Source organism: Vitis vinifera, chromosome 19, assembly GCF_030704535.1.
Source record: "Vitis vinifera cultivar Pinot Noir 40024 chromosome 19, ASM3070453v1".
NCBI classification, from domain to species: Eukaryota; Viridiplantae; Streptophyta; class Magnoliopsida; order Vitales; family Vitaceae; genus Vitis; species Vitis vinifera.
In genome coordinates this window covers 6,150,427-6,167,026 of record NC_081823.1, presented here as the reverse complement: position 1 = coordinate 6,167,026, position 16,600 = coordinate 6,150,427, and the positions used below count along the sequence as shown (strand labels likewise).

The 16,600-nt window shown below is 31.7% G+C and overlaps 2 protein-coding genes across 2 annotated transcripts; both read right to left on the bottom strand.

The window, feature by feature from the left end:
- Positions 1 to 3,145: 3,145 nt before the first annotated feature.
- LOC100250424 (chloroplastic lipocalin) lies at positions 3,146 to 7,249 on the bottom strand. Its single transcript, XM_010646112.3, has 5 exons — positions 6,838 to 7,249; positions 6,054 to 6,174; positions 5,389 to 5,628; positions 4,758 to 5,048; positions 3,146 to 3,549 (listed from the first exon to the last, which is right to left on the bottom strand). The coding sequence occupies exons 1-5, from the start codon at positions 6,909 to 6,911 to the stop codon at positions 3,271 to 3,273; spliced, it is 1,005 nt and encodes a 334-aa protein (XP_010644414.1). The 5' UTR covers positions 6,912 to 7,249; the 3' UTR covers positions 3,146 to 3,270.
- A 3,153-nt stretch (positions 7,250 to 10,402) lies between these two features.
- LOC104877587 (putative F-box protein At3g29830) lies at positions 10,403 to 11,972 on the bottom strand. Its single transcript, XM_059735107.1, has 3 exons — positions 11,053 to 11,972; positions 10,745 to 10,965; positions 10,403 to 10,662 (listed from the first exon to the last, which is right to left on the bottom strand). Exons 1-3 carry the CDS (start codon positions 11,950 to 11,952, stop codon positions 10,404 to 10,406), a joined length of 1,380 nt encoding a protein of 459 aa, XP_059591090.1. The 5' UTR covers positions 11,953 to 11,972; the 3' UTR covers position 10,403.
- Positions 11,973 to 16,600: the final 4,628 nt, after the last annotated feature.

Below are 16,600 nucleotides of genomic sequence, written 5' to 3'. Positions count from 1 at the left end.
CATACATTTTGAAAGTACTCATTTTTTGTTTAGCAGAGTCATGAAGAAAGCTGAGAAATGTTTCAACTCAATGTTGTCTTCTGTTCCTTTTCATTTCCTTCGACTTTTCCTCTTAGAACGCAGTCCATACTATTGACTGTAGTCAACATTTCCAGAGAAGCTTCAAAGCCTAAGCGGCTTTACTTGTATCCTTGGTATTCGCTAACCAGTTTGTCTCACAGGAAGGAAAACTATGAACCATGAGCAATGGAAGTGAAAGATTTCACTTTAGTCATGTTTAAAATTCCACTGAATATGATTTATGGAAAATCAGAAGTGTTGTTTTACTTTTGCAGTGCTTCAACTACATGGGGATGCTTGCTGTTGAGGGTACGTATGATAAGATGAAGGCTCTTCTAAGCCAAAACATCTATCCAGTAGACATCTTATTGATGATGGCTGCCTCAGAAGGCGACAAGCCCAAAATTGAAGAGCTGTTGAGGGCTGGAGCTAGTTACACTGTCAAGGGTGCAGGTGGGTGGACTGCACTTGAAAGGGCTGCCAATGATGATGGTATGTTTGAGAGTTTCATATTACTTGGATGCTTAAAAAGGCCGCAATCAGCTATCCATTTCTTAGAGTTGACAAAGCCATGAGGATAAATAATTCTAATAAATCTCAAAAAATCTGTCAATGCTTTTTGCATCGATCCATAAATATATCTCTTTATCTCAATAATTTATAATTTTGTGACATACCAATAAGTTGATGATTGAAATTCACATAAGCTTATTAAAATAAGTACCTCATATTTTCATATATTTAAACAACAATATTAACACAATTGAATTTGGAACTTGTTATTGAAGAGTTCAAAAAAAATGTTGTCCGCCTTTGAATGAGAATTTTAACTAATATAAGGGGTTTTACATTAAAATTTTACCATGTACATCAACCTTTGATAAAGATATTTGGTTTTCTCTCCCAACATATTTTCTTTACTTGAAACTCATCATATTTTCTTAAGTTCAAAGCTCCAAAAATTTGGGCATAAATGTATATGAGTAGCAGTATTTTTGATACATGGAAGTATTAAAATTTAAAGGCCCGACAATTCACAATTCACATTTCTAACCATCACACTTTATATTTTTTATACATTTCAAATTTTCATGATAAATACAAAAAATTTAAGTTGATTTGATTAAACCATTATAATTATGAAAATAATAATTAAATAATAAGTTTTAAGCCTAACCCAATGCCACTTCTTGAAATTAGATTTAGGATTAGCTTAATTTGAGTAATGAAATGATGTGAATTTCATCTAATTTTGACATATTTGTTTTTATTAATCTATTTTATATTCAGGTGATATAGGACTATTACATCATCCATAATTTTTTATAAATTGTATAAAACAGTTCATCCATATTTTTCGCAAATCTAATCAAACATTTCTGAATCATGTTTATAATAGCGAACTCTAAATATCAATCAAAGATAGCAAATTATTCTTAATAGTTTTAGCAACCTCCAAAATCTCAGGAATCTAAAATACTTTATTAAAAGCATGTCCATAAAATCTTAGGAATCTAAAATACTTTACTAAAAGCATATCCACCGTCTGAAAACACGTGTTCAATGTCTACCTGCAATTCTTTGAAATTTAATGCAATTGCTTGAAATTTAAAGTAATCTCTCATGTTAAGTAAATGATAACAAAGCTATCATACACTTTATATTTTTTTGTCCATCAACTTCTGATGAAGGAAATTTTAGCAAAAATCGGCCATTAATTGAATACCATTGATAAAATCGTCGATGCAGCTATTACAACTGCGGTGTCAAAAAATCAACGATTTTTAGGAATATATAGTACTCCCCCTTACCTTGCTCAACTCGCTCCTCTTGCTGCTCAAACCCTAAAAATCCCTAAAAATTGGTTTACACTACGGAGAAGGGGTAATTGAACCAAGTCAAAAAGTTCACACCTTAGCAACCACTAGGGCAAATTCATACTTAAGAATGCACGTATATATTTAATTCCATTGAAAAAACAAAATATTAAAACAATATTTTAACAAATTAATTAATTCTAATTATTTTATTTAATTGAGTACCAAAAATGTAAAAATTAGTGACAAGTTTTGTTTTATATCATAATTAAATATAAAATATAAATATTAAAAAAAACATATATCATCATTGATTTTATATCATAAAATTCATTAAATAGATAATAGTTTTAAAATTAAATATATTTTCAAGTTGGACATATTATTATTAAATATCACAATATTATTGTTGAATAGTATTTAATATAACTTAATAATAAATATACGTTTATAAAATTCATATTTTTTTTTATCAATTGTATACAATAAATTATATTATACATATATTAATTTTTTCGACAAAATAATTTTAAAATATCATTATTATTTTTTCCATTATTTTTTAAAGGTTTTTTTTCATACATTTCTATGAGTTTTGACTAATTTTTGTCTTATCAGTTTATATATATATATTTATCAAAATATCTACCAAAATTTCTTGATATAATCGTAAAACCTAAAAATCGATATATCTGTGATTTCCGATATTTTCATCATTGACCATATCGCATTAGTCATATTGTGATGTACTTGCAAATGAATTTGGCATTGGAATCAATGGAGATATTCTCATTCCTATTAATTCAACAGCTCCCCTGAATAAAGTGACACCATTCAGCCCATCCCAATTGCAGTAGCAATGGAATCCTAGCAGCAAATTTGAGTCTTGAGAATTATATCAACTAGCCATCCCAATGATAGAACAAATTCAAAGACATTCAATCCTCAGTATAAAATTCACAAGCATCCCACTCATAGTAAAAAATTCAACTATTCTCTAATTAGCCATCCAAAGCTAGAACCAGAATCAAAGCCACCCACCATATCCTAGTAACAAATTCAGACCCTACTAATAAATTCAACATTATTCTGCTAGCTGTTGCTTTCTTATAAAGCCACCCTAAAGGAGATGTATAGAGCTTGGAATTCATGTGCTATTGTACACTAAACCTCCCATTCAAGGTGCACAGCTCTTGGTATTTGGAAATGGTTTCCAACGGGCTATTTCCATAAGCAAAGTCAAAATAAATAAACGAACATAGGGCAACTAAGCAGAACATACAGGATAAGCTTCTCTTCACAAAAGAACTTATAGGTTACAGAAAAGAATTAGAATCCAATAGCTCTATATTAAATACAAGAGGCACACTACAACTCTTTTGAGCTCAAATGTCTACTTGAAATAAAGCTCAACAAGCTTCTTCAAAGTGTCAAACACACTTGTAAAGGGGTTAAATTCGATGGGTGATTTTAATCCTAGATCAGGAAACTGGTTTGTTAGAGCCTGTTGCATTCCGGACATGGACATCATCGCTGCTAGCTTACTATTAGACATCACCTCACAGTCTTGTGGAGTGTCCTTGATCTTACTTGGATCATACCCAAAGTTTGCTAAGTAAGCTTTGTACTTCTCTATGAATTTAGGTCCAGGATTAGGCGTCCTTGAGTAAATCTGAAATGTTGATGCCAAAGATGCAAACTTTCATTAGTCAGCCACTAAAATCATGACATTAGAGGCATATTGGCAGCATCTCGATATCAAATCAGTTGATGGGGAAACAATTGTATGTAAAGGTTACTACAGTATCTCAAAGAACCTGAGCAATGGTATGATATTAATGACAGCATCAGTTGCTTGTATGGAAGAGGAGAATTAGCAATAGCCAGTTCTACATAAGTTTATGGTTTCATAAAGTGAAAAACTAATGGAATGCATATACCCGGACCGGAGCATGCTGAGTCTAAATGATATTTGATTTTTACAAGTCTAGATAGTTTGTAATACAGTAAAAAGGGCATGTAGATTCAAATTCTGTGGAATTCAAGCATAAAGGAACTGTGATGAATATTATACTCTATATAGAAGCATATTGTACATGTTCAAACATCTGCTCTAGTATAGCAGTCCAGTATGCAAACTAATATTTGAAACTGATGTAAATCCATTTGGGATTTGGAGAGGGTTGGTGAACTGAGTCAAATAAGAAAAACAGGGTTATGAAAAGATGAAGGCTGACCAACTATGAAGTTGGCAGCTGGTTGACCATCATGGGAAAAATGCAAATGACATCAGATTTATGACAGCATGCAGCTTCTTGATAGCTGATGAGTGGACAAAAGCATTGGTTAAGCAATTATAAAGCTTTAGCTCCGCAAATGCATTGCTTCTAATGATAGTTATAAAGCCCTAATCTTTGAGGGAAAAGATGAGTTTGTAACTGCACTGCAAGCCAAGCTACGAACCTAGTTGCCCCAATTTGAAATAGAACAAGGTATGATTTACTGAATTGAACCATCTTATGATTTAACAATTTGCTTTTTGGATAAACAAACAAATTATGCAAACATACTAAGTTGATGCCAGTTATTCAGTATGTGTGTGCACTTTCAGTTCAATACATAGAGTCCACCGCACCTGAAGTCAACTAACAGATGTAAAGCAAGTGTGCAATTTTAGGTATGCTAAGTATAATTGCATTAACAAGAACAAAAACAAGTGCTAAGAAAATAAAGACCCAACTACTATAGAAACTAAATGCAATTTAAATTTAATCTAAAGTTTAATAAAACTATGAAAGAAGTGACATAGTTTGATACTATTCTAAAATATGTGGACATCCTCCCGCACATAAGATCATTTTCTATCAAATAAGTAATTACCTGAATAAAACTCCTGTCTTTTGCTCCCGACACAAGAGCAAAAGTGTCATAATCAGTAGCAATCACATCATAAGGCTCCTTGGGAATAAATGGCAATGTAGGAAAACGAAGGTAACATTTTTCTCTAATCATCACTTGTTTTTCTAGATCAGTTGCACTTTTCTCCAATTCTTCCTCTTCCAGGCATTGAACCTTTCCCCGAATCCCAGTAATATATCCATCAGGGCCCCCATGAACACAAAAAGTATCAACTTGGATAGCAGGTGATTCCATGTCAAATGTATATACACCCTGCAATTTGATAAAACGGGATACTTTGGCAGTCAGGTATTCCAGAGTATACAGTTTTGACCGAAAAAAACCTTATATTAAACCAAATTCATTTTTGCATCTCAAATGATTTCCACTCAGATGGACAACCTAGAAGCTTAAGATTGTTTATTTCATGCCTTTTAAGCGATTCTCTGTCAAAACGTTGGCTGCAAGTTAAACGGTTCAAAATAGACCATAGACAGGCCATTTTTGTGGTGCATTATGAGAGATCAGAAACCAGATTTCTTTTTCTGCATTCAAGCCCCAAAGGATAGAAATCCTCATCTCAGGTCCAATCATAACTGTCCACAGCATTTACCTGAGTGCAATGGCAATCTTCTTGGCCTTGTCCAGCAAATCCACGTTTGAGGGAAGCTACTTCAAACCATCTTCCAGAATATCTCACTGGGTCAAAATCCTTAGCTGACATACCTCTCATCATCATTAGTTTCCCACTTCTTTCCCCAGACCCCTCATCAAGTGGAAGAGTGATTGTGTTACTGGTAGCACTTGCAAGCTGGCATAAATTATTGGGGTGAGATAAACCTTCTGCAATTACCTGCCCAAGATAAATGAGGCCGATTTTAGAAATGGGTCAATGGCCGTTACATTCAAATATCCTAAAATGCTTCCCATCACTATTCAGTTCATTGGAATGATCATGTAATCCGCTTATCCATTATTCAATATATCTAATCTTGTATGCTGACCTTCCTCCTGCAACTCCACAAGAAAACCTGAAGGATTTTGATTTATTGTTCTCCAGAGTCAACTTAACTAGAACTAATGGAAATTCTACCCTTGCCCGTAAAACTATACACTAAAACATATTTATACAAACAGTGAATCTGGAAGGGAGCAACCCGCCCAAACTCAACAAGATCTCTCTTTAACAACTTTTTGATTTGCTGGGAAGGCAACATTGGAAAGAATTCAGATATATGTTCCAATAGCCCACGGTTTTGGCTAACAAAACCAACCAACCTGATTTGCTTGTGAGAGGATTACAACTGAAGCAGCAAGCCCAGATAATACATTTCTGGCCACAGCCTTACTTGATGTGGGGTGCTCAAAAGAGCACAACATTAGTTTGCTTGGCATTCCCCTGCGGCGCAGAACAGCGAAATGTCAAAACAGAAGTAGCATATACAAGAAGCACAATACGTCTATCTTAAATGAAGTTGACTAGAAAAAGTAAACAAATCAAACCCCAACTGCAAATGCATTGGATATGTACATCGGAACATCAGGCCATCATCATTTTCATACCAAATGCAACGACATTCATATTGGTCCAATTGATCCTTTCCAACCCCAATAGTAAAATGGAGCTTCAATTTCCAACAATCATTTCAAAATTTAGCTCCCTACAACCAAACAACACTTTAACCTCCCCCTTTACCCAAAAATTCAATCCCCATATATGGCCTCAATAATGGAGTTTTCCAAATACCCTTGAATTTACAAACAATTTTTTCTCGTTCTTCCCTAAGAAACCCATGGAGTGACTAATGAAAATCATAAAAATTAACTCTTTTCCTTTAAGAATTTCTCAATTTCCTTCATAACCATTGTAGATTATGTATTACACCCACAAAAATCCTACCATTTTGTGGGAACACGATCAGTACTTAGGTTAAATTTTCTCAAAAAGAAAAACCAGAAATCATACCATTATTTTCCCACACTGAGCTGTTTGTTTCCGGAGAAAAGATGGGAAGTGAGAAATAAAAAAAAATAAAAAAAAATAGAGAAAAAGGAGATGTACCTGCGGATAGGGGGAGAAGAGGAAGATTGAAGAAGAACAACCCGAGATGATGTAGTTGTTTGAAGATGCATCATCTTCTCTCGCTCTGTGTGCTTAATTCATTCAAAGCTTCGCTTCTCTGCCAGACCTTTCTCAGCTTTATGCCCATGATTAGTCCCATTCTATTCAGCTGGAAGCTGGAAAAGATCCTCTGAAACGGTGTCGTTTCTGTAACTCCAATCCGTTTCCTGATGTTCTAATGACCTTACATGTTTCCAATAGACTAAGACAAAATTAAATTATATCTTTTGACTTTTCTAACTATCTTAAAATCTAGGGCTTTCTCATCTATATAATATATTGCAATTCAATTCGATATAAAAGTTCAAAAAAGTTTTGCATCTTCTTTCATTCTCATGCTTTCAAATTTGGTGGTTAGCATAAATTTTTTTGATAATTTAATAGTTGAAAAACCCTTGTATGTAATAGTTAAAGTATCCTAAAACTTCTTAACACATTTACGTGTTGTTATCCTATGAAATTTATCGTAACTCACATCATTAAAAATGTTATAAAGACGCCAATGTTAGCTTAATTCATTGTTTTGTTATCAATTTTATCCTACTAATATTTGGACTTAAGTTCACTAGTAAATCTCCTAACGTCATCCATTGTCGACAATGATTTCCATCTAAATTTAATTAAATTCCAAACTTGTTGGACTTGTATTCTTTTAAAAAAATTTCATATCATGATGTAGATCAAAGTATGGAAGATTATTTATAGATAATTCTATGGTTTCATAAATGAAGAATGTTCTTAATTCTTAAAACAACCTAGAGGGGAGTGTTAGTTAAGTAGTTTAGTGAAATATATAAGGTTAAAAATTCAATTTTTTTTTATATTATTTGCTATCTATTTTATTTGGTTATGAAAATAATATAAATAAAAACTATGTAAAACCACGATGTATAAGAAAAACCACCGATAGATATAAAAACTATGTGTTAATCAATTGAAATAAATCCACTAAATATGAAGAGTAGTAGACAAATATATTTGAATTTAAACCCTACCTCCTTCCAGGGGACTTACTTTGACTAGCACCTATGTTCTACTATCACATCCTCGACATGATACTTTGCACTCCTCTCCTCTCAACTCCTTGTGGAGGGGATGTGATCAACCACTAACCCCTTTCTATTATTGACATATCTAAGCGTTAAGAGTTTAAGAATATCATGGTGGGAAAATGACAATATAATAATATAGGTGGATCATAGATTTACACAATTGTAGACATACATATAATGAACAAACCCTAACTAGTCGATTTGAATAAGAACACTTTAAAAATATGAATATAAATCTTTCTACCAATTTATCTATTTATTACTCTATTATATTTACTATAGTATTAATATTAATATTATTTAAAATTGTATTGTATAACATCTTGATATAGATCAATCCATGATATGTATTTTTGTATATATAGATATCAATGATATATATGTACATAACACCCCAATTTTATTTCTTTGCTTTAGGTTGATTTGTATTGATTACAATCAAATTGAAATAATTGAAAGTGAAATCTTACTCTTATGGGTTTAATTCCTAGACTTTTTATGATTTTAAATGTGAATCCTAGTATCAATCAAGAGAATCAAAACAATAAAAGAAAAATAGTATGGGCATATACAAAAAAAACCAAGTAATCTTATTTATTTTTTCAGTATTTCAAAAAAATAATTGATTGAATGATAGATGATCCAAGGAATTATATAATAATTTCTTCATATTTTGAAAGAAAATATAATAAAAGTAAAACCCATAGATTTTTAACCTTTGAACCATGATTTGAAATGGGTCTATAAAGCATAAATCCAATTTCTAAAATGATAAAATAAGCGGTAAGCGCACAATATGAGACTCACCCAAAACAAGATCTTATTATGTGTAATATCTCGTTGGGCAACCACCATTCCTATCCACTTAATAATAGAACAACTTCCTCTTTGAATATTAGAGAGTGAAACAAATAAAACAAATAAGAAAAGGGATTCATTGTTCTTCATTGTCCATATAGAATTTTGATAAGAACTCGTTCATCAAAATAAAAAAATAAATAAAAAATCTAAGAAGAATAAAATTATGATTCAATTGGAATAAATTTCCTATCATCTATAACCTTTTTTACTTTCAAAATACAAAAATAAGAATCACTGAAATATTCATTTGATTGAAAGAATGGATTGTTATTATGGACGATTTGAAAGATATAATTAGAGAACATGTATAGTTAGATTCCATTTATATATTTAGTGGAATCTAGTATATCTCAACCAAACCCCTTGCATGAGATGCAAGGCATGAGATGAGCGCAGACTTGTATGGTTTGGAAATGTTTACTTGTCTTATAGTTTAAATGTTTTATCTATTTTAACTCGAAATACTGCTTATCCTAGTGAGTTTTACTAGCTAATTGGACTACGATTGAGTTTTGCACTAAAATAATATTATTTAAAAAAAATCTGAATATGGATTACTCTAAAACAATTCTTGATTTAGTTTGTTTGGAACACAAAATAAAAAATAATAAATCACATGCTATTTTAGATTCAATAGGCGCATAAAAACCAATATATCACATGCTATTTTGGATTCAATAGGCGTGTTATCCATCGATATTTGCAAGGATTTCCTTGTAACCCCGATTATCAATTGTCCTTTGAAAGTGTTTAAAAATTTGCACCACGTACGTCTAAATATCAGATCTCAAATAGTCTCTAATATGACCATTGAAACTCTCATTAAGTTGAATGCCTTTTTAACCAATGGAAAAAAATATTCATTCTATACACCAAGGCCCACTTTTCTCTCACTTCAAATAAATCTTCCAACCAAGTATTGTCATGAAGATCATACTCCTCAAACACTAAAAACTCAGTCTTTATTCACACAATCATAAATGTTATGATCAAAATTAGGGATAAAAGCAGAGCAAGTTGGGGACAGGTCATCCTTATCCTAATTCTTGTTTATTTATATCTATTCTCATATCAATTCAAAAAAAAAAAAAAAAAGTAAATGGGATGGGTATAGGAAATTCTCATAACCCCATATGACTCCATCTAATTTTTAATTATTTTTCAAATTTTTATTTTCAAAATTATTTTTAACTAATTCAAAGGGATTAATCTAGTCTGAAGTTTGAAGTCCCTCTTCTTGAAGCTCAAGCCTATCTTCATCATAAACAAGTTCTCAGTCGTCTTCAAGTCCTCCAAGAAAGGTAAGGTCCTAAGAGAAATTGATGCTAAATATTGTTTGTCACAAAGAAAAAGGAGACTGGTGTAGTTTAAAAAGAAGTATAAAATCCTATACCAATAGCAATAAAAGAATTATAATTTGTAAAAATTAAAAATACCTTTTACAAAGAGTAATAAACTTTTCAACTGTAACTCTACAAAATACTTTATCTATAACAATGTAGAAGGGTATTGTGCAAATCGAGTTCATAAAGTCGAATGATTAGATAAAATAAATAAGAAACGACTTGCGTGCGCGTCTTTGTAAATGCATGTCTAAGAGATCACAACTTGCAGCCTCCGAGAGGCTTTTGTGAAATACTGCAACATTTGAGCCCGCCATTGATAAGTCGGATCCGAATCACTACTCTTTATGACATTGATTCTCATTCTCTCCAACACACACCCATACCGGAGCACATTCTGCAGCAGTTCGATTTCGTTCGGCTCCCCTTTGAAGCCATTTACTTCCACCACCTTCAATGTTTCTCTTACACAGTCAATAAATGGTATATGTTGTGCCCAGAATACATGACTCTGAATCTGAAATGGTGGTTCATAATCCTGAGAAAAACCCCACCAAAAGAATCAATCAAGAGGTAGATAACTTAGAAAGCTATAAGATATATAACAGACTAGTATCTTCATAAATGACACTTACAGCAAATATTCTGGCCGGGCCTAGATCAATGGTGAGCATGTCTAACCCGGGGCAGCTTTTTAGCAGGAAGGAAATTCCATAGAGTTCATATGAATGCATTGAGGTCTTCAGTATCAGATGCCGCATGTCATCAAGGTAAGGGTACAAGCGCAGTGGCTCCTCCCCGGACGGAAGTTCCTTCAGGTTGTCACATAGATCAGTCAAGTTTTTTTTTTCCCTAAAATAATAAATGGAGTATCTAGTGTTTGATCAAGGATTTTGTACCTGTAGCATGTAACTGCATACAGTTAAAGTATTGGAATAGATATTTCTGAGGATGTCTTGCAGGGTATCACCACAGTAGCCACTGTTGTCGAATTCGGACTCGAGCCCAAAATCGAGTTCGGCCTCCTCCACATCAGGTTGGTCTTCTAAGAGAAAACTTTTCACCAATCCTGAGTACTTGAAGTATTGTAGCTTCTGTGCCATGAGTATAATGTGATTGTCGATAGAACATTTATCTATGATCAGCCTCCGAAGCCTCAGATTTGGCCCTGAAATATCAGGATCGCCTAAATTCCAACAGTTCTTCAAGCACAGACCCTCCAGAAGGGGACAGTTCATCAGCAAGGCTTTTAGAGAAGAGCTTCTAACTTCTACCCATCCCAGAGAAAGATCCTTGAGGACACTGAAGGCGCTGAACTCAGAAACATCGAATCTGCATGAAAACAGCTTCAAGGATTCAAGAACTTTATGTTTGTAAACAAATGTTGGCAGCTGGAACAGCCTGAGATGTGGATCAAACTCGTCTTCCCCCCATGATGGATCAGCAAAGTCAAGATACAGGCCTCTTGTTCCTCGGAGAATGGCGAATCTCAGACAATTCTCCATGTCCAAACGATATTCTCCGGGGTTGGTGAATGAGAGGCTAAATGTCTCCACCACTGGCTCCTTATAGTTAAGCATCCACTGTCTCATAAAATCGATGAAACCGCATCTCGCCAATTCTCTTTTCTCAGTGGATTCTTCTCTTTTCACAAAGAAACTCTCATCAAACTCGATTCTTACCGTTGCGTGCCATATATGGCGCCATCTCTTGGACAAAACGCTGGTTCTGGCAGCATCTATGAAGGGTAAGAAGGACAGGATGAGAGAGATGACATGGTCTGGAAGAAATGAGAACATGTCGGCATTGGTCTTCTTCTTGATCATGGCCATGTCTAGTGTTTGGTTAGAGAGAATCAGAAAGATTGGAACAGTTGTTATTGACTTGATAGGGCTTAAGCCCCAACGGTCATGACTCCTCATCATCGTAGTGTGGAAAAGTGTGCCGCTATTTCATTCCAAAATTGGCTTTCCAGCATTTAATCTCATTTAGTTGTGTTACATTCAACGCGCTTTTTCATTGCCAGCAGCAAGCGGCTTTGAGTGGTGGCGTCAAACGGTGTCACTCTTCATGGACGCTATTCTCATTAGATTTTTCTACTACAAGATTGCATTGCCAGCAGCAAGCGGCTTTGCGTGGTGGACTCAAACGGTGTCACTCTTCATGGACCCTATTCTCATTAGATTTTTCATTTTTCTACTACAAGATTGCTTTAAATGGATTTTCCAAATTCTCAATGACACAATTATTAGTATGTTGGGCTCCCTCGTATGTGAGGGAGTGGGCCCCATATGCTTGGCCCAAAGTCAATTACATTAAAAAAAAATAAAAAATAAAAAAGGAGGAGATGGGAAAAGAAAAATAAAACAGAGAGAAGTGAAGAGAGAGAGAGAGAGGAAAGAACGCATCTACTTAGATTTTATCAACAAACCAATCCAGTTTCATTTGTGGTCCAATCGAGTTAAAATTTGGAAGAAAGGTTTGAAACTCGAGTAGCTACAATTTGAATGATGGAGATCAAATTTTGAGCTTGGAAACTGGTGTTACTGTCCATGAACAGTAACGATGTTTTTTAGTATACAAATTTTTATTTTTAAAAACAAATAAAAATTAAAAATAAATAAAATCGGTTATTTAGGTAAAATAATTTTCTTGATCCATTTATACTTTTATACAAATTTGGATAATTAAATAAAGATTTGAAAAGAAATGAAAAAAATTAAAAATAAATAAATTTAACATATTTCATATGTTGATTTTTTTCTAAAAGGTAAAAGTTTTCTTGTTGATTAAAAAATGTATTAGGTATATTTATACATATTCTTATGAGGAAAAAGTAATGAAATGAAGGGTTTGTATCATGATTGACATTATCAAATTATTTTCCAATCATTAATTATTATTATTTTCTAATTATTAGGATAGAAAATAAGAGAATCTCAAATAAATTTATTAATTGACTTACTATTATTATTTCCTAAAAGTCGTATATTAATATTATTATTATTTTCAATCTTAATATATTTTAATGAAGTCTTCAATGTTTCTGAAATTGTGTTTTGAAGATACAATTTCACTAAAATACACTAAAATCGTATCTTGAAATTACAACTTCAATAAAATGCATAAAAATCATGTCTTTAAATCATGACTTCAGAAAAATACTCTAAAACCTATATGACAACTTGTTGGCACAAAGTGTCATAGATTTGGAAATATTTTTTAAAGTGCAATATCTTAAAAAAGATTTTGTAAAATTATAATATATTTTTAAAAAGGTCATCATACTTTCACAAGGTTTAACAAGCTTTCACAAGATTTTCTCAACCTTTCATAAATTTAAAATTGAAGAAAAACAAAATGTAATTCTCATTTAGAGTAAATATAAAAGTAAAATGGACTTGGATTTTAGTGAGTATACCAATTTAGGTTTGATGCACACTAATGATCCACAAGTATTTGAAAAACCCATGGTAAACCTTGAGAGGGTGAATGAGGGTATTTTAAAAATTATTGAATAGGGAGTTGAGATTTTAACCCAATTAAATTTGCAAGATATCAGGAATAATCAAGATAATCAAACTAATCAAAGTAAACAAATAAGAATGCAAGAGACACAAGAAATTTTTATGTGGAAAACCTTCATACTAATTGTATGGAAATAAAAAACCACGAGGGGTAAGACCTTAAAATAATCAAAATCCATTATATGAGATTAAGTCACACATATTTACTTGGTTATTTTATTCTAAAGACTTAGTATCTAAAACTTATAACTTGATTTATGTTCGCGATACACCTCAATCTCACTAAAAGGATGTAGATCTTTAAACAACCCATGATTCAACATAACGAATCTTTCTGGTATGGCTTGTTAGGCTTAATCCTATGAAAAGTGTCCTCCATTAAAAGAGTTATAATAGTGTATTTATAATCATCCAAGTCCTAGGAGATCAGTATCCTGAAGTTTTCAAACTCAATTTGTGTGAAATATTTGAAGATATTTTGTCATATTCTAGTATTTTGTATGAGCGCTCGAGTACACTTACCCAACACCTCAAGCGCTTGAACTTTAGTTAAGCGCTTGAGTGGTCCCAACACTTGAGCATTATTTCCACTGCTCAAGCAGTGCTCATACGAGTCATCCCCCCCTTATTTTTTTGTATTTCATTGATTGAATTTGAATCCGTAAAAACCTCCGCTTTCTTTGAAATATCATGAACAGTTCCTGTAGGTTGAGCTCCTTTTTCAAGGAAATATAGAATAGCAAGAACATTTGAATAAGTTTGATTCTTTATCGGATCATAAAAACCCACTTTCCGAAGATCTCTTCCTTCTCTTCTGGATCGAGCATCAATTGCAACGATTCGATAGACGGCTCATTGGGATAGATGTAGGTGAGCAATACCCCCCCACCCCCCTAGAAATGTAGCCCTGCTTTTTTCAAAATACTAAATTAAGCTTTTTAGTTCAATAAAAAAATACCAATCCACTTTTAACCTATTTAGCACCTAACTTGCTATTATTTGAACTTTTTTGAGACTTACTTGTAACTTTCTAATCGAAAGCGCAACAACTTTGAATCTTTGATAGAGATTAAGTAACTATCTAAAAAGTTTCCTAAGCTAAAAAATAATTAGAACAAAATTACTAATATATAATGTGGACACATTATCATAACATTATTATTATTATTATTATTATTATTATTATTATAAATAATGAGTTCCAATGGTCATATGTTAGCATTTTGTAGAAAACTAGCCATTAGACATATTTTCCACTCAATCGATTGATCGCTTGATCAAACATATACTAGTTATTAGTAGTTACAAGTGATCATTAAGATTCAACTGTTAGCCAGTTACTTTACCAATAAACATTGCCAAGGTGGCCACTTTGATTGATTGTACTGTGGTCAATCACTAGTTAACCACATAAAAACCTAAGAAAAATATTGCACATATAATCTTTACCCACTTGAGTTGGTTCAATTTGAAAAATTATGATTAAAAACCCTTGTTAATATTGAAATTTATGCGAAAACATGGATTTTCATTTTTAAAAGAATCAACTCATTTTTTGTAAAATAACTTCTTTTTAAGAAATTTTTTTAAAGAGTTTACTCTTTTTTTTTTTTTTTTTTAAAAAACTTAATTTTAAAAGTCAATAATAATGTACATTTATCCTTATTTGATTACAATACTCCGATCATAATAAGTTTAAGACCATGAACATATATTCTAGGAGGGTGTTTGGTAAAACTTAATACCTATTATTTAATGTCTTAAGTTGATTTTAAGTTAAATTATATTTAAATTATTAATTTAAAATTTATTATTTAATTTCTACTCTAAGTATTAAGTTTGTTTTATAAAATTAACTTAAAATTTATTCTAAATTATCAAATTAACATATTTATCCTCATATTTTATAATTAGAGTAAAGGAGATCGAGTAATAATGGAAGTTGTGGATTAACAAAAAATATTGTTAAGGTAATTATAACAAATGAAGATAAAAAGATAAAATAAAGATGTAAACTTAAAGAATAAATTAAGTGCTTTTATTTATTACTTAAAGTTGTTTTTTACTTTAAGTCATACCATTAAGTTATTTTACAAAAACATACTTAATGACTCAAATTAAGTTATTAAATTGGTTTACCAAATACCCACTAAATTTACAACAAGTCTTCATTGTTTTTAACAAGTGCAATCAAATTCAAGTTTCATTTTATTTTCATCAAAATTTAGGTTTTTAGAAATCTTTAACTAAAACCAATTTCCAATCATTTTATTCTATTTCCTAGGAATTAAAATAATAACCATCCTAATTATCTACCTAATGGATCCCTATTTTTGTTTAACCACTCTTTCCCCTTTCAATTTTATCAACATAATGACTCACTCAATTAGTCCAGCCTAAGCTCCTCATTTCATCATGAATTTGTTTATAATATCATCAAATTAATATGTTTATTTATTTTTACTTGAATCTAATAAAATTTAGTTTAACTCTAAATATCTTAATAAGATTAAGTATTAATTTGTTTTGTTTTTTATTATTTTATTTATGTGAAGTATTAAGTATTAATAGGATGAGAGTCATGTTGAAATTCTATTTGAGTTGTTTTTAAAAATTATTTTTAACATTTAGCAAACAGATGAATCTTTTGAATTTTTTTATTCAGTTAAAAAAAATTAAAATAAATATTAAGTAAAAGTAAAAATAAAAACAAATCATTTAAAATGTTGAAGTTGAGTTTGGATGCCCAAATGGGCTAACCCGGCCCAACCCAATAAATGAGAGAAATAAGAAGAGTTATTTTTGAAACTTTTAAAACTATCCAAAAATTGTTATTATTAAATAAATAAATAAAAATCTCTCTCATAGAACTCTCTCCCAAAAGAAACACTAGTGAGAAATACGTTTTTTTTTCCCTTCT

Coding starts and splice junctions, on each gene's coding strand:
- LOC100250424 (XM_010646112.3), bottom strand. CDS start 6,911: ATGATGCATCTTCAAACAACTACATCATCTCGGGTTGTTCTTCTTCAA. Junction 6,175..6,837: donor TCTTCTCCCCCTATCCGCAG/GTACATCTCCTT, acceptor TCTGCGCCGCAG/GGGAATGCCAAGCAAACTAA. Junction 5,049..5,388: donor AAGATTGCCATTGCACTCAG/GTAAATGCTGTG, acceptor ATCAAATTGCAG/GGTGTATATACATTTGACAT.
- LOC104877587 (XM_059735107.1), bottom strand. CDS start 11,952: ATGTTCTCATTTCTTCCAGACCATGTCATCTCTCTCATCCTGTCCTTC. Junction 10,966..11,052: donor TATGCAGTTACATGCTACAG/GTACAAAATCCT, acceptor GACAACCTGAAG/GAACTTCCGTCCGGGGAGGA. Junction 10,663..10,744: donor AGTCTGTTATATATCTTATA/GCTTTCTAAGTT, acceptor TCAGATTCAGAG/TCATGTATTCTGGGCACAAC.